This window comes from Lupinus angustifolius, unplaced genomic scaffold (assembly GCF_001865875.1).
Source record: "Lupinus angustifolius cultivar Tanjil unplaced genomic scaffold, LupAngTanjil_v1.0 Scaffold_596, whole genome shotgun sequence".
Lineage (NCBI taxonomy): Eukaryota > Viridiplantae > Streptophyta > Magnoliopsida > Fabales > Fabaceae > Lupinus > Lupinus angustifolius.
The window spans coordinates 24,651-45,580 of record NW_017727928.1 but is presented as its reverse complement, the minus strand read 5'-3'; the positions used below and the strand labels follow the sequence as shown (position 1 = coordinate 45,580).

Sequence of the window (20,930 nt, the reverse complement as noted above, 5' to 3'; positions counted from 1 at the left end):
CAAGTGGTGACTTATTAGACTTAGGTTATAATTATTTATTATCTTTTTAGAAGTCTAAGATGTTTGCCATAGATATTGAGTCTAGGTTAGGTAAACCTAGGTGTGAGTCTCACAAGACTTAATAAAGTAATTAATCCACTAAAATGAGACCCCATCTAGAAATATATGATAACTAGGTTCATGCATTTGAATACATTGATTTTGTGCATTAAATGTATTATATTTGGAAATCATCTATTGTATGAGCATATATCATATAGGTAGTTCACCATGCATTAACAAGCTGATTTTACACTGTTTAATCGATTATGAATTTTGTTAATCCATTAACAGACACTGTTTAATCGATTATGAATAATGTAAATTGATTAACATAATCACAGTTTCAACAAAAAATTGAAAAACTGAAAACAATTATTTTCAACAACTCGTAAATCGATTAAATGGGTACCAAATCGATTAACTGAGACTTTATACAGTTTTCTATTTAAACTGAAATCTTAGCATATGTGGCATAAAAATCCATACATTTTTACATCATTTTCTCTGCATATTTTTGAGTTGCTCACTGTCATATCGAGGAGAAAATATTGCATGTTGCATTAGGAGAAAGATTAGATCATGCTAAGGCTTTAAGTTTCATATTCCTATTGCATTTTCTTTGAAAATATTTCTTGCATCATTCTTGTGTTTCTTGGAAAGAAAAGAGATAGTTTTTAATGATTCCATAACTTCATAAACCTCATGCTTGTACATTCATATTAGACTAGGAAGTCTTGTGAGTTCTTGCTTAGGTTTTAGTCTTTGATATTTATTGTAAAATCCGAGTATTAAGTAGTCATTCATAACTTAAAGCATTGTAATTCAAGGATTAGGAAAATCCTAGCTGCGGTTAGATAAGGTGTTCTTCACAAAGATTTAGAGGTCTTGGGATAAATAGCGATACCTTGGATGGGGTCGAATCATGGTAAGAAATGTTTTCTTTGGAGGCGATTTTAGGAAAGGTCAAACCAAGGGTGACGAAGTTCTTTGGGTTCCAAGAAAGGAGCGTTCGAGTCTTGTAATTGGAAGCGTGTATGTAACTATAAATTGTGTTCTATAGTGAAGAAGAAAATCTCCCAAGATCAGAAGGGGGCCTGGATGTAGTTTTACACTAGACCACGAAACGAACCAAGATAAAGTCCTTGCACAATCTTTTCTATCCCTTTCTCTTTTATATTTCAAGTTGTAATATTGCATGAAATAACATGATAATTTGTATACTGGTTCTGTGCTATAACTAGTTTAATTTTGTGTAAAAATATATGTTATATCATTGCTTGATTTCTCGTAACCTGCCGTGCAAGAGAGCTGTTAAACAACATTTTCTGCATTATGTTTTTACTGTGTTTAATTGATTATGAACAGTGCTTAATCCATTAACTGGACATTTTTCAGCAAGTATGCAAAAACCCAAAAACCGGAACTTGAGCTCCGCTACACCTATTCAACCCCCCTTTTAGGTGTGTTTTGTCCACTAATACCTAACAAGTGGTATCAGAGCTAGTACGACGTGCTAGCTCAACCGCATACGCATAATCTGAAAAGGACTACATATGGGCTCTACTAATCCATTTGGCGGTGATAGCGCATCCATTAACCGCCCTCCCGTATTCAGTGGTGATGGTTATACCTATTGGAAGGTTCGTATCAGAATCTATATCGAGGCAGTTGACACGGACATTTGGGATTCTGTTGTTAATGGTCCATACATTCCACTCCATATAGTGGATGGCGAGTCTAAAGAAAAGCCTAAAGGCTTATGGATGGATATTGAGGAAAGAAAGGTCCAACATGACCTTATGGCCAATAACATCATTACTTCGGCATTATCTTATGACGAATTCTTTAGAGTCTCGCAGTGCCTTAATGCAAAAGAAATATGGGATACTTTGCAAGTTACCCACGAAGGCACGAGTGAAGTTAAGTGCGCTAGACTAAATGCGCTTATGCATGAGTACGAGTTATTTCACATGCTTCCTAATGAATCTATATGTCATATGCAAAAACGTTTTACTCATGGTGTAAATCATTTGGTCGCCCTTGATAAAACTTTTGCAAATGGTGATTTGTCGAACAAAGTTTTGCGGTGTCTTGACAGGAGATGGAAACCAAAGGTAATCGAGATAATGGAATCAAAGAACTTAGACAACATGTCATTAGCTACTCTGTTTGGGAAACTCCAAGAACATGAAATGGAGTTAGGGTGCTTGACAATGAATGAAGAGTTAGACAAGAGCGAAATCGCACTCAAGACTACAAGATTTCAAGAAGATTAAGAAAGTGAGGATTCTAGTTCAGATTCTGATTCCGATGAAGACTTGACTCTCCTATTTGAAGAATTCAAGAAGTATCTCAAGAAGAAAGGAGGGATCAAGAATCTCAAGAAAGAAGCTAAGAACTCGACCAAGAAAAGTAAGAGTCCCAAAGAAGGCTTCACTTGCTATGTCCACATGAAGCATCAGTGCCCGAGCTACCTCAAGAAAGTCGAGAAAAAGAAGAACAACTCTTGAATGTCCAAGTCAAAAGGATCATACATTGTTTGGGACGTTGATTCGACTTCAAGCTCATCCGATGAGGAGGAAAATACAAAGGTATGCCTTATGGCACAAGTTCATGAGAAGTGAACATCTAGTGATGAAGATGATTCTATTGAGGTACATTCCTATACTTCATCATTCTCTAATGACTCTCCTCCATACAATGAATTATATGTAGCTTATGTCGAAATGCATGAGGAATTAAAGAAAATTGTTAAATTAAATATAGATAGAAAAAGAGTTACCTCCTTGCATGAAAAGAAAATAATTGAAATGCAAAAGGAATTAGATGAGCTTAAACTTGAAAATGAAACTCTTGATCTTATCTATGCATATGCCTCATGTGATTGTTCTACTTCTAAATTATGTCAACTCATTATATGTGATACTTGTGTGAATTTAAATGCTGAAAATTCTATTTTGAAACAAAAACTTTCAAAGCTTACATATAGTCAAGAAAACCTTAACACATTGCTTGTTAATACAAGAAACATTGGTAACCGATCTGGAATTGGATATAAACCTGAACCTAAGAAAAGACCATGTAAAAATCTAGTAGTTCATATGCATAAGAAGTCAAATAATAACATGCCTACTTGTTTCTATTGTGGTACACATGGTTACACATGTACACCATGCTTTATTAGAAAAATTGGTGTGCCAAGTGGCAAATATGTTTTGGTAAAGAAGGGGCAAGATCCCTTGGTTACTAACAAGAAGGGACCCAAAATAACTTGGGTACCCGAAATAGACAAGTTAATTATGTTTGTAGGTGTGCCAAATGACATTTGAGCATCAAGGGATAAATCAACAAAAGATGTTCTAGGCACAAGGTTGGTGAGTAGATCAAGGTAAGTTTGACCTATCACCAAAGGGTAAGTAAGTTAAGTCTATTAACAAGGTTACAAAATTAATTCTTGATATTGAGTACACTTAAACTAAAAAGTATATGTTCTTGTTATACTCAATTCATAACATATGATATCATTGTAAGTGCTATCAAATGCTTTAACAAGTGGCATCATGACATGTACATCTTAATCAAAGCAAAATTTTGTTTGAAAGTGCCATGTCTATTGTATGCTTGATACCATGCTAAGTGAGTATATGCTAAGTTGCCTGTAAATATCTAAATTGTTCCAATTGTCATTAAATGTATGTATGCTTAATTGTTATATGTTTTCATGCATTTTGGCTCTAGAAAGTTTGTTCAATTCTGGATTAGATAGAGTTTTAGGTTGTATCCCTTAGCATGCATTATTAAGCTCAAAATTGTGCTTAAAACTGTTAACTTTCTGTCATTAATCGATTAATCCTCAGTATAATCGATTTAATGAGTTCCAGTAGCTAAAGCTTTTTGAAATAAATCATTTTAATCGATTAATTTTTTTGTTAATCGATTACCTGGGCTCATTATTTTTCATAAATTCAATTTTTGTTGTTTTGTGGCTTATGTGTATATTTTTGAGTCAAGTACATTTCATGGTTATGGTTGTACCTTCTTTTAGTATTTTGTATATGTGTTGAACATTGCTAATTATGTTAAATGGAATTTGTTTTTGCGTGAATCTTGAACATGTCTTAATTGTGTATCATAATTGAATAATTGAAATATGCTTTAAAATAAAAATACCCAATAAGTGCTATCAAGTGGCATACATATATATTTAATCATTTCATGCCTAATCTGTTTACATAATGGATATGTCATGCAAAATTTGTCAATATTCAGTTTTAGAGTCAGACATCAGTGCATTTGTTTAAGCTTCTCAAATTGGTTATTGATCAATCAATTACAGTTTTTCAAAATAAATTGCTATATCTCTTCTTACTTTTGATTATGTTAATTAGTTGTTTTTTTATAATGTAAAAAGAGTGAGAAAGGTTGTTTGTTTGTTGTTGATGTATACAGGTTATTAAGGAGAAAGGTTGTTGAGATCTGTTGTCAAATGAGATTCCGTATTATGCTACCTACCAAGAGTATTGCTCTAAGTAATAATCTGGGAGAAAATAAAGAGGAGAACAATGAGAACAATGAAAGGGGGAGCAGCACACTTTAAATGTCAAATACACAACCTGAACTTGATCTCTCAACATTGATCATATCATCAAGCTTTTCATCAAACAAAGATTTGCTAGATTTGGTGTGGAGTATGTCATGGAGTTTGCCATCATCAAAAAGATTGAAAGTGAAGTGCACCATTGGAGATTGATCTATGTTTTGATGAAGACAAACAAGAAGACCAACATGAAGACAAGCTTGAAGATCATTCAATAAACAACATGTCGAGGACTCAAGTGGTGATTTATTAGACTTAGGTTATAATTCTTTAATATCTTTTTAAAAGTCTAAGATGATTGCCATAGATATTGAGTCTAGGTTGGGTAAACCGTTATAATTCTTTATTATCTTTTTAGAAGTCTAAGATGCTTGCCATACATATTGAGTCTAGTTTAGGTAAACCTACTAAGTGTGAGTCTCACAAGACTTAAAAAAGTAATTAATCCACTAAAATGAGACATCATCTAGAAATATATGATAATTAGGTTCATGCATTTGAATACATTGATTTTGTGCATTTAAGGTATTATATTTGGAAATCATGTATTGCATGAGCATATATTATATAGGTAGTTCACCATGCATTAACAAGCCGGTTTTACACTATTTAATGGATTATGAATTTTGTTAATTCATTAACAGACACTGTTTAATGGATTATGAATAGTGTTAATCGATCAACAGAATCATAGTTTCAACAGAAAATTGATAAACTAAAAATAGTTATTTTCAACAACCCTGTAATCGATTAAATGAGTACTTAATCAATTAAATGGACTTTAGATAGTTTTCTATATAAAATGAAATCTCAGCATATGTGGCATAAGAATCCATACACTTTTACATCATTTTCTCTACATATTTTCGAGTTGCTCACTGTCATATCTAGGAGAAAATATTGCCTGTTGCATTAGGAGAAAGATTAGATCATGCAAAGGCTTTAAGTTTCATATTCATATTGCATGTTCTTTGAAAATATTTCTTGCATCATTCTTGTGTTTCTTGGAAAGAAAAGAGATAGTTTTTAATGATTGCATAATTTCAAAAACCTCATGCATGTACATTCATATTAGACTAGGAAGTCTTGTGAGTTCTAGCTTAGGTTTTAGTCTTTGATCTTTATTGTAAAATCTGAGTATTAAGTACTCATTCATAACTCAAAGCATTGTAATTCAAGGATGAGGAAAATCCTAGTTGTGGTTAGGTTTTCTTCACAAAGATTTGGAAGTCTTCGGATAAAGAGCGATACCTTGGCTAGGGCCGAATTGCTGTAAGAAAGGTTTTCTTGGGAGGCGATTTTGGGAAAGGTCAAACCAAGGGTGACAAAGTTCTTTGGGTTCCAAGAAAGGAGCGTTCGAGTCTTATAATTGGAAGTGTGTATGTAACTATACATTATGTTCTATAGTGAAGAAGAAAATCTCCCAAGATCAGAAGAGGAGGCCTGGATGTAGTTTTGCAGTGGACCGCAAAACGAACCAGGATAAAATCATTGCACAATATTTTCTATCCCTTTCTCTTTTACATTTCAAGTTGTAATATTGCATGATGTAACATGATAATTTGTATAATGATTCTATGCTATAACTAGTTTAATTATGTGTAAAAATATATATTATATCATTGCATGATTTCTCATAACCTGCCGTGCAAGAGACCTGTTAAACAAGATTTTTTGCCTTCTATTTTTACTGTGTTTAATCGATTATGAACAGTGCTTAATCGATTAAATGAGCATTTTTCAACAAGTGTGCAAAAACCCAAAAAGTGGAACTTGAGCTCTGCTACACCAATTCAACCCCTTCTAGGTGTGTTCTGCCCACTGATACCTAACAAGATTAGAAAAACAAACAAAGAGAATAAAAACAACAAATCAAAATACATACCTATAACCTAGTGACAATGTCAGGGAAGGTCAATTCACCCCTGACCAGGGTTGCATAAGGAAACATCACCTCACCTGGATAAATGGTTGTTCCTCTATAGTGAACATCCCTTCTTCGAAATTATATCTCTTATAGTTCCACTCGTCATGTTGCCAATTCCACGAGAAGGGGAACCGTCTGCTCCCATCCGACGTAAAGGCACCGTTATTCTCCCCTCGAAGCTCCACCCGGAAGAAGCCTTTCTTCCAATGCTTGAAGGAAGACTCAACAGGTTGAAGAATGTTTATCCGTTTTTCGACTATAGATAAGTCCACCCTCGGTGACTAACCATCTCCTCATCCTTGTTGGTGTTGTTGGTCACCTGAAACATCTAGAAGACCAGAATGATGCATGGACGACCCTGGCCTTCGCCCTGACAAAAGATGTCCAAAACAAAGATGAACCCTAAACGTCGGGATGCAATTGGGAAGAGTCCACCTGAAGGTGATCGAGGACCAACGAACACTACTCGTCCAAACGAAGATGGGTCTCAATCTTCTGGAAGTAGGTCTCATACACATAAAAAGAATGAGGACCACCATACTCAGCTTCACGATCGGTGCAGACCCTCTCATCCTCTGTTGAGGTGAATAGGGCTAACTTGTCGGGCAGGTCCTTCGACACTTCGACCGGAGGATACACCCTGAGCTGGTATGCACTCTTGTTCTGAACACCTCCTAGTCCATCCAATGGTAAAGGGAACCCGATTAGTCATACCCAGATGATATCCTAAAAAACTCGACACGAGTAGCATAACAATGCGCCATTGTGGACTTGGCAATAGAAGAATCATAAGAGTCAGGCAACATTAACTCACACATTGTGTGCACCCACTCTCGATAATTAGCCATTCGTTCATAGGGAAAATCACATGTGCACGGTTGTGTCGTCAAATAATAAAATATTAATCCCACGTGGACTGGATAATTCCTTTAATTATGACAATTAATTTATACTTAACTCAAATAGGAATCAAAAGTGAATTTAAAACAATTGAACAATTGACAAGAATAATTATGAAAATATTAAAAATGGGTTCAAATCTAATTTAGGAAGAGTTCCCAAGATAAGGGTTACCGCTTTTACTCTCGCAAATCCTTTTTTTGCTCCTTTCCATGAACTTTAAGTTACGAGGGTGAATTGCTCTTTGATATGTGTTATCCTCTCTTGAGCTCCTACATGTGTACTCAATTAAAGTCGCACCTACTCTCGTGGTACAATTATCAATTAAATCATTTACTTGGATCTTTCTATCCAATCTCTTTGTAGCAACCCAAGGTGAATTCTAGAACCCTCATAGAAACCTAAGACTACTCTCGTGAATTAGGATTCTAGTTTGAATAATTGAATGATCAGATAGTTGGGTTCACCTCTCAGTTCTTCCCCAATGTATCTAAGATGTGTAATTTGCTGACCAGACAACTCACACGAATAAAACTCGGTTTAATGATTCAAATCATAATACTCAATGGAATAGAAGTAAGAACAAATGTTTATTGAATATAAAATGACATAGCCCCAATTCTAGAAACAAAGGGAATTACTCACTCATGATGGGGAAGAGAATACCAAATTCTAAATTAGAGAATTGTAATGTAAAGTGTAAATTGTTCAATCCTTGAGAGATAACCCTCATTTATCCTAATTACAAAATATTGGGCTAAGACCAACAAAACAAATCTAAAAAATAGGAATAGAATATAACATACATGACTTCTTTTGGCCTTTCAATTGGTCTTCGCATATCCTCAACACCGAATTCCATCTTCTTGCACACAATCTCTACTTTTTTTGTCTCTAATCCATCTAAATTGCACAGTATAGCCATAAACACTCGCTCAACCCGAACAGAAAGAAATAAAAGCTAAAAACAATCATAAAGTCCTAGTTATATCCTAAAATGCAAGTTCAATGCAACGCAAATATAGCATAATTTCACACTCATCAAATCCCCCCAAGCTTATCTTTTGTTTGTCCTCAAGCAAGTATTATGTCTAACTTTCACAATCATGCATGAATGATGATATAGAACCCATAACCCAAAATAACAAGCAATCTCATGTTAGTTTTGAAAGAATCCAGACGTCAAGACAAGACAATCATAAACAAATTTAATTCAAGCTAAGTCTTTGAGCCATAACGACTGCATAAATTAGGATCACTATCTCTCATCACTCTCATGTGTTTAAAGGTCATAGTATTTCGCTCAAATTTTCATGAAATTAAATTACCATAGGCTTGATTATAGACCAAATTGTCACTTACTGTATTTGAATGCATGCAAAAATCAAGAGGTCTTTAAATGGTTGTAATGGGGCAAAGGTGAATGATTTAAGGTGGGATAAACAAAGAATGGTTACTTCAAAATACTTACAAACAAAGAATGATTTAAGGTGAATGAAGAGTCCAACAATTGTTGTGATGGAAAGTCTAGTCCACTGTAGAAGTTCTGAACCAACATCGAAGGTGGAATGCCATGATGAGGGCAAGCTTCATTTAGCTCATTTAATCTTTCCAATGCCTCAGTAATTGACTCCTCATCCTTCAATTGGTCTTCGCATAGCCTCAACACCAATTCCATCTTCTTGCACCTAATCTCTATTCTTTTTGTCTTCAATCCATCTAAACTGCACAACATAGCCAAAAACACCAACTCAACCCAAACAAAAAGAAATAAAAGCTAAAAACAATCAAGTCCTAATTATGTCCTAAAATACAAGTTTAATGCAATACAAATATAGTATAATTTCACACTCATCACTCGTCTAACAAGCTCATCGAGAATCTTACCCACTTTCTCTGTTCGGTCAAGCTTGGAGCTGATCAAGCACAACAAGGCTCTCTTGGAAAACATCTTAATTCCTCTTATTAGGGGTGGACGAGGATTCCCTTTGGTGGTGACGTTGAAAGGATGAAGCAGCAAAAGAAGGGGGAGGGTCTAACAACACATCCACACTAATCTCACTTGATGAATCCCCCATTCTATTTCCACTATGGTAACAAAGGAAAGAAGAAAAGAATAGAAAGTGAAGAAATGAAAGAGGAAAACCCTCTATTTATAGGAAAACTGTGTGAGAGCCTTAATCACGACCCAACTTCTCATATTCGTCGTGGCCTTCAAAAAGGCACTGAAGTGCTAATCCAACGATAGGCACATCACAGAGATATGTGCGACAAGACACCAAAGGATAGTGAAAGACTCCATCTCGGCCGTACAAAAAACACTTAAGTATGATCCAATGGTGTATCGGAAATCAAGGCAACTCATTAATACACAACTAAAAAGATTTAGGGGTTGGGCACACGTCACCAAACGCCTCTATCATATAGACGATACAGAACCTCGCGCATCTCTAGCCAACAACGTGTCAAAGATTAAACACACCCATCAGACCTTCATGATATCCCTGCACTCAACAGTTAAAGTAATGACAACGCTGGGTCAAAACCAGTGCGAAGGAAACCATCGTGTGTTGTCTGAAAGTGGAGAGCTTTTTGTTTTAGAAGGGTGAGGAGGTTTGGGATTGTACGGTACAATAAAAGGATGTAAAGGTTTGAGAATGGATGGTGCCTCTAGGAGGAATCTAGCGTGAAAGAAACTAGGCAAGAGATGAGTGAAGAGCTTTGTGTTTTTCTGGAGGCATAAATATTAAAGAAGAGATGAATTTAGAGGGTTTGGGGGAGGATAACCTAATTTTAAGTTATTTACTAAAATGACCTTGGTAAGAAACTTAAGTTTAGTTAGTCAATGAAGGATAATTTTGACCAATTTTTTTAGTACTTACTACTAACATGATCCTTCATAAAATAAAGTGAACTCATGTTAGCAAACTTCTATATACAATGAAGAAAATGTATTTTTTTGTATTGGAGCATATTGATATATGTTTAAGCAACTTGGTTAATTTAAACAATCTGGTTCATTTAAAGACATTTCAGTTCATAAGACTCCTCATGTTGAAGAGGATAGATGGACACAATCTTATCGTGTAAAATTTGTGTAATATCCCAGTTTTGACATGCGATCTCTCAGAACCATGAATATACTGACTGTGTCACCACCAGCTTTAAGTACCCTCCTGCACTCAACAGTCTCACGCGACTCGATCCCGTGATCACAAAATCAAATAATCACTTTACAAATGAGTCATTACCATTAAGCTTTGTGAGGAATAAAATATTGTTAAGGGTATGTAAGTTGGTGAGTGACACACTCAGTATATTCATGAGTCTGAGAGATTGTATATCATAATTGGGGTGTTATAATTTGAACTCGTGACATCAAAGTCACAAAATATCAATTATGACAAAATAATATGTAAAAAATAAAATGTGTATAACACAGTAGCAAGAGGTGATTGTGGATTTAATTAAATAGTCATACCATGTCTAATATTGCAATCATTGCATGAGGGAGTCATTGTTAATCAAAATGGGATTCTAATATATACAATGCTATCACAGCCAAGTTATGGAGACAGGCAATTCCATTGGCTATCACAAAGAACCTGTTTCACCACAAATAATATTTCTGAAGAAAAAAAATTTAAATGTTTAAAAAGTTAGAAAGAAAACAAAAACAAGGAAATTAAATCATTATTTAGAACTAACACAAATGCAAAGTATGTTCGAAGTTTGAACTTCAAACTTTGCAGTAAGATTAATAGTTATTGGGGTGCTTCCTATTGTAGCAGCTATTCAGTAAACTTATTAGTGGGCAGTGGTTGGGCTATCAGGTATTTTTTTTACTGGGTCATAAGTGAAAAACTTTCGTGGAGACAGTCTAATAGGTCATATTTTTTGAGAGAAATAAGTTACACTAACCTTTTCTCAGTGAGAGAAACTTGAGTGAGTACATATTTATAGAGAGACAATCACTAAAATATTAATAAAGGTTAAAAATTTATTTCTACTTAAAATTTAATCCTAAATGATAGTACTAAAAGATATAAATATATTTGTCTTTAAATATAACAAGTTAGATGTGTCTTCAAAACAAAATTTTCTTTTTCTCACCTCACACAAATAACGACCAACTCATTTTATACTTACACAAATTTTGAATGATAAAAGTTTAATATCATTAAATATAAAAAATAAACATTTCTTATCATTCTATTTTTTTATGTTGTTTATTTTGATCTACTTGACTTTTGAGTACTAAAGTTTGTGACAAGTCATTTGCCACCTCATTAGTTAGATGATGAGAGTATATCTTTTGTTTTATAAAGTGTACCATTTTATGTATTATTATTTATAATGGTTTAGAAAAATACTTAATTATTAAAATCTTAATTTAAATATATTTTCCAATCAATCATAATAAATAATACATAAAGTGATACATTGTGACATAATTTTTTTAAATATTTAAGTATGCAGACTTATAAAGAAAAGAACTAATATCACGAGTCACTAAATTATTAGGGACCAAAAATACTATCAACTAACTTCACACATACACACGTGGTAAAGTTGGCGAGATTGTCACAAAAAATTGAACATATAAGGATTAGAACTGATAAAGAAAGTTAAGAACTAAATATGATAATTATATAAGATTGCTTTATGATATAGAAAATTGTGTATTAATAAACACATCAAAATTAAATTTTCATTTCTATATCTAATACAAAATAAGTCAATGGATTATTTTTACAATGAAATAATCAAACAATTATGCAATATGGTAGTATGAAATTGACCGAACAAATAATATGTTTTTAGTGCTTAAAAAAGGAGTAGTTTTTATCCACATACAAATACACAATTATAACATTAAGTTATTCCTCTTAAGTATTAGGATTGACAACCGAAGCAAACAATAGTATTGCCATATAAATGTATGTGACACTATATATATAAACAAAATTAAATTATGCTTTATCTATACTAAAGATAATGACCAACAAAACTTTGTAAGGGAAAATCATGTATCTAAAATGGATTAGTTTCTTACTCATAAAATGAAGAGATATTCTTAATTATACAAAAAAATAGTTATCCCATAAAGGTTATTATAATTGGTGAAAAAAGGCACTTATTTTCATTTTTTCAAGAATTTATAATCAATTTTTGTGTGAAGACTTATTTTGATATCAAAAAATGTTCCCTTCGAAAATTAATTTTTTTTTGCTTGACTCCAAATTATATTGTTTTGGGTTGTCTTTGAAATTAAAAAACGGTAAAAAAATATTATGATTTTGTCAAGAAGATCTTCATCTCTCTCCCAAAATAGCAAATGAAGGTTAGTAGATCATAGCTCTAAGTTGTAGTTTTAGAAATAAAGTCAATAAATAACCCTTCTCTAAATTTTGACATTTGTTTAGGTGATACAAAATTATTTTATTCTTATTTTTCATTGATGTGTTTTTAATCATGGTACATTATAAATTTTTGTAGATGACGTATATGTTTTACCTTTAAAATTTCATCTTAATCTTGTATTTTGTGCACAATAGAAAAAAAGATTATTGTATTTAATGGTGTGATAAACTATATGCTTATGACCTTATAGATTCACATGAAATATGTTATGAATTGGAATACTTAGATAAAATAATTCTATTTTTGTCCTTGCAATGCTTATTTTATAATTACCATTGTTTAGATGATTCTATTTTTTTTTTATAAAACTCATCTTAATAAATTAACAATGTATTAGCCTAATGGTGTAAGATCATCCTCAAGGTTAAAAGTTCGATTATTGAGAGTGATACTTGTTGAAAGGGGCAGTCACAAACCCCAAAAGAAATTAGTTGCTTATTAAAAAAGATGGGAAAATATTTTTGGTAGTACAAAAAAAAACTTAATATTTCAATTGATAATTAGAATTACTAAGAAAAATTTAGGGAACTAAGATAATATTATTAAGACAGAAATATTTACACAGAGTTTAAGAAAAGTCGAATGTTGTTATGCATATACAATATTGTTTTTATCCTATAAACAAGTTTAGAATAATAATAAATATTTGTCCTCATATAAAAATTAGCATGTATTACTTGTAAACGAGAAACAAATCAACAATTCATATCATCTAGTAGAATAATTTGTAGAAAGAATGATATCTAATATCCCTTAATTGCCTCATAAGCAAACTTTGAGATCAAATGGATTTGTATGAAAGGACTAAATTGTAGCACATTAATAAATTTTAGACTAAAATAAAATTTTAATTTTTCAAGAAACTAAATTGTTGATAAAAAAATTTAGGGAATAATTTGAGTATTTATTCCTAAGAAATTAAGGGGAATGAAGTTAAAGGAAGAAGAGAGATGAAAAATGAAAGGAGAAGTTGATGGTAATCACAAGGAAGTGGGTTGAGTTGGGTTACCTTTACTTTTCTTCTCTTCCTTCTTTCCTTTTTCACAAAATCTAATCCTAATATTCAATTATCAAAAAGCAAAACAAAACCATCTACAAAACAATCCTACATTTCTTCATTCATCTACCCCTTTTGATTCTTTGCCAACCTTTTCTTACTTGATATAACCCTCAATCTCTTTCTGTATTTTTTCTTCTTGACATCCTCGTTTTCTTGTAAAGGGTTTTTTGTTGTTGACTTGATTGTCTAAATTGGTTGTTGTTGGGTCCAAGAGCCAGAGGTATTGTTAGATCCTCTACTATTTCTTTTCTTTTATTTGTTTATAATTTTTGTCTGATTTGGGTTTCTGGGTAAGCTTTATTTTGATTTTATAGCATACATATCTTTAGTTCTGGATGTGTTTGACATTTGAAGGATAAAAAGTTATGTTTTTTATTTGTTTATATTTATACATGCTAATTGTCTTTATAATTGGAACATGCATTGTGAAATTGCAATGTCTAGTTTCTGTCCTCGACTTGCAAGACAAAGTGTGCATTTTGCTGCAAATTTGATGATTCTGTTTCATGTTTGAATACTGTCATACAAATTAGTCTTCTCTTAATTATGATTATGTTATTGATTCAACTGCATTTTGATATATGGGTAGTTTTACTGGTTCATTTTGATATGTGGGTTAATGGTCTTTAACTTGCAGCTATGCAAGGCCAACTTGTATGTAGTGGGTGTAGGAGCAATTTGCTTTACCCTAGAGGGGCACCAAATGTTTGTTGTGCATTGTGCAACACAATTACCTCTGTTCCTCCACCTGGTAAGCTCATTCTCCTTTCTTGTTATTAACATTTTATTAGAAAACTTACATGTTACATGTGGCTGTATATCACGTCAACAAGGTGTTGGTCTAGTGGTGTAAGGCTCTGCTAGATCCCTAGAAGGAAACGACACTTGTTGGGAGAGACAGCCACATGCCTCGAAAGGGATTAGTTCCTTAGGGTGAAGGGATACCCTTGGTAGTACCAAAAAAAATATCATGTCCTTTTCTTTTCGGTATATGAATTTTCAGTTTGGAATAAATGTGGGAAATGAAGTTTGAAACCAACTATGCAGCTTAATGGGATGAATATTTACATGTAGTTTGACTCTAACTGGATGCTTAGATTATATCTGAGGACATTTACCTCTTCATGCCCCCTCAGGAATGGAAATGTCTCAACTTTACTGTGGAGGCTGTAGGACATTGCTAATGTATCCATGTGGTGCTACAAGTGTGAGATGTTCCTGCTGTCACACCGTAAACCTTGCACCGGGTACTACATATTTGTTTGCTGCCAGACATGTGAAGTTAGTTGTTTAATGCTCATTGCTAGATAAAACTTGTTTTTTATTTTATAATTGTGGTGCTGTTTTGTTGATTTGCTTGATCATTGAGATTAAGTATGGTTAGTCATAAATGGGCTTGTCAATTCCTGGTGTGGGAGTTAGCAGGGTTGCATTAAGGTGATATTTTGTTGTTTCCTTTCTACCTTTGTGTATGTTTCAAGTTTTATGTTGATAAGAGGTTTGAGAGGGGATTCTTGAAATGTATTATGTTGTGCACAATTTAGCTATGTTGCTCACGGAATAAAAATCGAAGTTAGGTTGTTGTTCACTCATCATGTCTTGCAATGACCCCTTACTATTTAGGTGTTCCATTTTGGGAAACAGTAATAGTTCTTTGTTTTGGGATCTTGTAATTTAGATGATTGCTAAATGGCTTGGTAATTAGAAAGAAGCCTATTTCTCCCTCAAAAAAGAAAGTAGCCGATTTCTCTGGGGGAGGGAGGATCATCTGACATCGATTTAGTCTTCCTTGCTAAATGGCTGTATTGGGGGGACTCGTTCTTGACAATTTTGAATTACTCATTGATTACTTGCATTTACTCCAAGGCTGGTGTTATTAATTTTACTGTCTGTTTTATCTTGGTGGCAATTGTGTTGGTGAATGCTATTCATTGTTCTCTGTAGAGCTCTACCATGAAGAACTTATACGTAAAATCTCATTGCTTACGTTACAAAAATGCTGGGTGCTTATGCAATAGTTCTATTTTCTTCACTTCATGCCATTCCAATGAAGGATTCCTTGTTATATTGTAATAACCTATACTTATTATTCACTTATTTGAAGTTTACCGGCTTACTGTTGATGTGATTTTTGTTTGTTTTAAAAAGCATCTAACCATGTCGCCCATATCCATTGTGGGAACTGCCGAACAACACTCATGTATCCTTATGGGGCTCCCTCTGTCAAATGTGCAATCTGTCACTATATTACTAATGTCAGTGTAAGTATTCATTGATACAATTATGTTAATCTATGCATTGGCTTTCTATTCCCAAGAAACACTTATGAAGTTTTAAAATAAAATGCGAGTGATTTTTGTGTCCAAATGTTCGGCATTCATTTTGAACTTGGCAACTTCCTGCAGTCATATTTACTTCATTGTTGCATAATCTGAATAATTGGATCTTTGCCATTTTTCCCTGGCCACTACTTTTCCCTAAAACAAAGTCCATTCTCCACAATATACCTTACTAATTTGAAATTTCGAAACTGTTTCAGTTTATAATTCAGGAAAATAGAAAGATTACACAAATTTGGGTTGGAGTGTGTTCCTTAGGAAACACTTTTAATTAATTAAGTTACTATGTAGGTATTTAATTCTTTATATACTTTAACTTATTACCTGTATTCTCTAATAGGAAAAAATGTAGATAATTTCAAAGTTATTTTGATCTTCTGCTATTAGTCTTGTCTCCTGTTTATTTTTCATAAGTTTGGTCATGTAAGTAATTTTATGCCCCTCATCAGAGATTGCAATCCAACCTAAAATATTGGAGTCGATTATGTGTTAAAACCCACTTATTTGCCCGACTTTAACTTACTCAATTCTGATTCGATGTTGGAGATATCGGTGAAGGGTTATGTCATCATACACGCTACATAAATTATGTGATTATCGTTCTCCTTCAGGGTGTGCTTTCGTTTCTTGTAAATATGATGTGTGCACTTATTTTGTATGTTTAACATTGCTGAGTTGATTTTTTATACATATTCCCGGCATTTCCAGATGATCAATGGAGGTTTTCCAATTCCTGTTCATAGTCCTAATGGGATGACCAACTCTGCAACAGTACCTTCTACTTCAACAGTATGGTGTTATTTTATTCAATTTTTTTGGGAGGGGGCGATTATTTATAGCACGAATATGTTGTGGCTTTCTGTTATGATATCTAATGAAAACGGTTTTATTTTATGACATGCAGTCAATGCCTCAATCTCAGAGTCATACCGTCGTTGTAGAAAATCCGATGTCTGTCGATTCAAATGGGAAACTGGTAAAATTATTTTGCTCTTCATTTTTTGTCAGTTCGGATATGTATTTATCAACATCCTTGACTAATTCTACTGTTTCCTTTGAGCTTAGCAAGATTTACTTACAAGAATTTGACATGTCACAGGTGAGCAATGTTGTTGTTGGAGTTACAACAGATAAAAGATAATGGCATCATGTTTAAAGGATTCAGAATATGATGCATTATGACAATTGCTGTGCCATGAAGATATTTTGTTGTTGAAATGGATCTTTTTCCAATACAAAGGGTTAGACAGATTATGTAAGAATGTATATGAGGAGGACAAGTGAAAAGGGCTTAAAACTTTTGTGTGTTTGCCAAATCCTACTTTGTTGTTGGCTCTTGCATCCATAGCCACAAATCAATTTGGTTCATTGAGCTTGTATCTTGAATTGCAAGTCCTGGATGAGCATATGGTGTTATTTCTTTCAAGCTTGTGCTTTTCTTGATGATATATGAGAAGGATGTGTTGATATTTGATAATGAATGTTGTAGAAACATTGCATGATATGACCTTTTGTGTGTAAACATGATAAAGTGACTCAAGATAATATAGAACTTTCCAATCATTTAACAAATTGCTAAATAATCAGCAATTTCTTTAATCACTTGTCTAGGTAAAAAAAACTTGTTAGGACATGTTTAGGCAAATGTTCAATTGTGCTCAAAATATTTAACTGTATTGCATACTTCTGCATTTGCATATTTCTTTGGTCACTTAAGTTATTGCATGCTTCTGTGATTGCATAAAAATTGCATGCACCTTTAAAGGAGAGAGGGAAATGTAGTTTAGTGGAAGGATTGAACTTCAACATCAACATATGATACAAATTCAAAAGATTTTAAAAGTATTATTTGAGATAAAGCTTTTTGTCATGTATACACACACAAATAATTTGGCATCAGAAATTAATTCACAAACTGAAACTACTTCAAATAAATCCCTTTCCACCTTGTTCCACTCCTTGTCAATCTCCACACTACTATTTTTCCTCTGATCATAATCTTTTGTTGTGTCATAAGAACCATGTAACTCCCAGAGAAGATAGTAAAGCAAGAGAAACCTTGTCCAAAATCCAAAACTGATAAATAACTTTTTATCAATTGACTAAAGAAGGAATATGTTATTCTAGTGGAGTAACCTACCCACTATGAATATGTTTAACTTTTTATCAATTGACCAAAAAGGTTTGAAATGATCGTAAGATATGTAAACAAAGCGATCGTTGCTGTAGCTGAAAGCATTGCGATTGTAGCGCTAATTTGTGTCCCAGTTTGTTGATCAAGTGAGCGAACCAGGGTGACATCATGTGAGTACGCAAAATGAGTTAGATAACAAGATTGTCTTACAACACTCACCAATAAAACTATGTTCATGCGTGTACTAGAGAAGATCTATATTTCTAATGCAACAATGTAACTAGCCCAATTCATTCCCACATCACTGGAGGCGACATAAAATGTTGTGTGTTTGACATGTTTTGGAATGATACCATTAGGCATAGTGTCACTGCTAGAAGGCAATATAAAATGTTGTCATAACCATTAAGCCAGGGTTCTTTGTCTTCTCAACCACCATATGCGAAAAACAGAAGACCTGAAGCATGAAACAAGCTGCAGATTTTGTAAGGCACAAAGGGAGTGTAGCTTTCGGTGTTGGCCTTGGTGAAACCAACAACTATGATGAACACAATGAAGAGTAAGTGGAAGACAGAGGTAATGTAGTTGAAGATGGAAGAGCCTTTGATGCTGTACATAGCAAAACCTTTTGGTGGTGACTTTAGAAACTTCCAAAACCTTATGTGTCTATAATAATTGTGGACAATTCAGTTCACAATTGTGGTCCCAATACCATTTTGGGACTCCCAAAACCTTGACAAATCATCGTTTATAGCCGCTAACCCAAATTTAAAACACTAACAATGATGGTTATGACTATAAGGACAACAATGACTATTGGGTGAAGATGTTATAGTTAGCTTATTTTTGGGAATTGAGATCACCTGTTCCCAAAAATCCTGTCTCTCTGTATCTATCCAATCAAATTACACCAATAAATATAATTATGCATTTATGACTTTTCTATTTAACTAAATGATAAATTTTAATTGGTCTGATACACCAATGTGGACATAAAATAAGAACAGATGATCTCTATTCCATTTTTGGACTATATAAGGAAGTTCTCGGGGTCTTGTTGCATAGGGTGGCAAAGTAAGAGGTCCATGAGTAGTGTTATTTGTACCATATTATTTGACAATAATACTTTGATGTCATCCATTTTGGGAATAAAGAAGGGTGCAATACTTTTCTCTGTTACTATTTCATTCCTTCTATTAATAAAAGAGATAGATTTAATGTTATTATTTAGACCAAACCTTGATAATAAGCATTGAGATTTTTCCTTTATGAAAAGAAAAGAGAGAAATGACAACATTAGACATTTGAGTCTCTCCATTTTCTTTACTGAAAAGGATTATGCCAATTCTTGGTGTACATTTAACATTATTTAATTAGAAAAATTATGTTATAAAGTGATGTCATCATACCTCCACTAGTTTATAATTTCATACCTATATTTTGGAAATTCCATTATTTGAACATCAAACTTTTGAAACATATTTGACACCTTATACATTTATATGCATCTTAGATACTTTTTTATCCAGTTTATATAAAAAAATTCCTATAATAGATAGAAAAACGTTAGACATCATATTGATGTGGAAGTGTTGATATTAATGTAACAAAATTTCAAGGAAAATGTTATTGTTGGTGTCATCCTACGATGCAAAAAACATTGAACATCCACACACGTTTGACTACAAAGCATATAAATATTAATAAGTTTATGAAATTTCTACAGTTTTTGTTCGTAAGATTCGATCACATTAATATTAATAAGGTAATTAGCTGTGTGGTTAAAGTAACAGAACTGTGGGGAATTTTCAAACGAATGAAGTTACTTTAATGACATGGTTTCAGAAAAGTGGTTTTAGCAGTTGACACAATTTGTTGTAATCAGTTCATGACTTTACTATTTATCATAGGGTTTTTTAATCTTTCACTGTTTTTACTTTCCAGGGCTTCTAAGCCCTCTATGTTCACCTAACAAATATGTAACAAATACCAACTTTACAAGAATCTGAACCTCTTGCAAACTCATGGGGACTTCTTTATTTATAAGTGTATTATTTTTATAGAAAGCACATGTTACTCTTCCTTTGAATTTTTAACCTCTTCCAACATCCTTCTACATTCTCTTTTGGCTCCTCCTTCTCTTTGTCTTCCATACACAAGGTTATGATCATCTCTAACATTTTCCTCTACTTTCAAGATGAAGAACATGCAAAAACTGTTTTTCCTAACAATTCTTGCAAACCTCATGTCAATTTCAACACTTTTTATCTTCACGGTTGTGGCAATAGCACTTTTGGTGCGTCGTTACTATGTTAGTGGTGTAACCACAAAAAAGAATCAAATCATGCTCATTGAGTCCATTGTGCTAATTGTTGGGTCTTCAATTAGGGTTTCTGCTAACTGGGTTGTGGATGGTAGTTGGATTGGTTATGCAGTATGTTTCTCATTGTGGGTTTTAGGTACTGAGCTTCTTTGGCTTGGTGTTCCACAAGCAAAGAAACCAACAT

At 33.3% G+C, this 20,930-nt stretch overlaps 1 protein-coding gene across 3 annotated transcripts; it reads left to right on the top strand.

Annotated features, from left to right (window-relative positions):
* The first annotated feature begins 13,796 nt into the window (after positions 1–13,796).
* On the top strand, positions 13,797–17,766 carry LOC109341717 (protein LSD1-like). Of its 3 annotated transcripts, none has more exons than XM_019579669.1 (7): positions 13,797–13,866; positions 14,588–14,701; positions 15,087–15,197; positions 16,099–16,205; positions 16,998–17,078; positions 17,194–17,265; positions 17,389–17,766. In XM_019579669.1, exons 1-7 carry the CDS (start codon positions 13,848–13,850, stop codon positions 17,428–17,430), a joined length of 546 nt encoding a protein of 181 aa, XP_019435214.1. In that variant the 5' UTR covers positions 13,797–13,847; the 3' UTR covers positions 17,431–17,766. The 3 variants fall into 3 exon arrangements, with proteins under 3 accessions (XP_019435214.1, XP_019435213.1, XP_019435215.1); XM_019579668.1 differs by having other exon boundaries at positions 13,803–13,866; positions 16,099–16,211; XM_019579670.1 differs by having other exon boundaries at positions 13,815–14,170; positions 16,099–16,211.
* The last annotated feature ends 3,164 nt before the right edge of the window (positions 17,767–20,930 follow it).

Bases quoted from the DNA above. Each gene is read 5' to 3' on its own strand.
- LOC109341717 (XM_019579668.1), top strand. The intron at 16,212-16,997 runs GTAAGTATTCAT...CGGCATTTCCAG, and splicing joins ACTATATTACTAATGTCAGT to ATGATCAATGGAGGTTTTCC. The intron at 17,266-17,388 runs GTAAAATTATTT...GACATGTCACAG, and splicing joins TCGATTCAAATGGGAAACTG to GTGAGCAATGTTGTTGTTGG.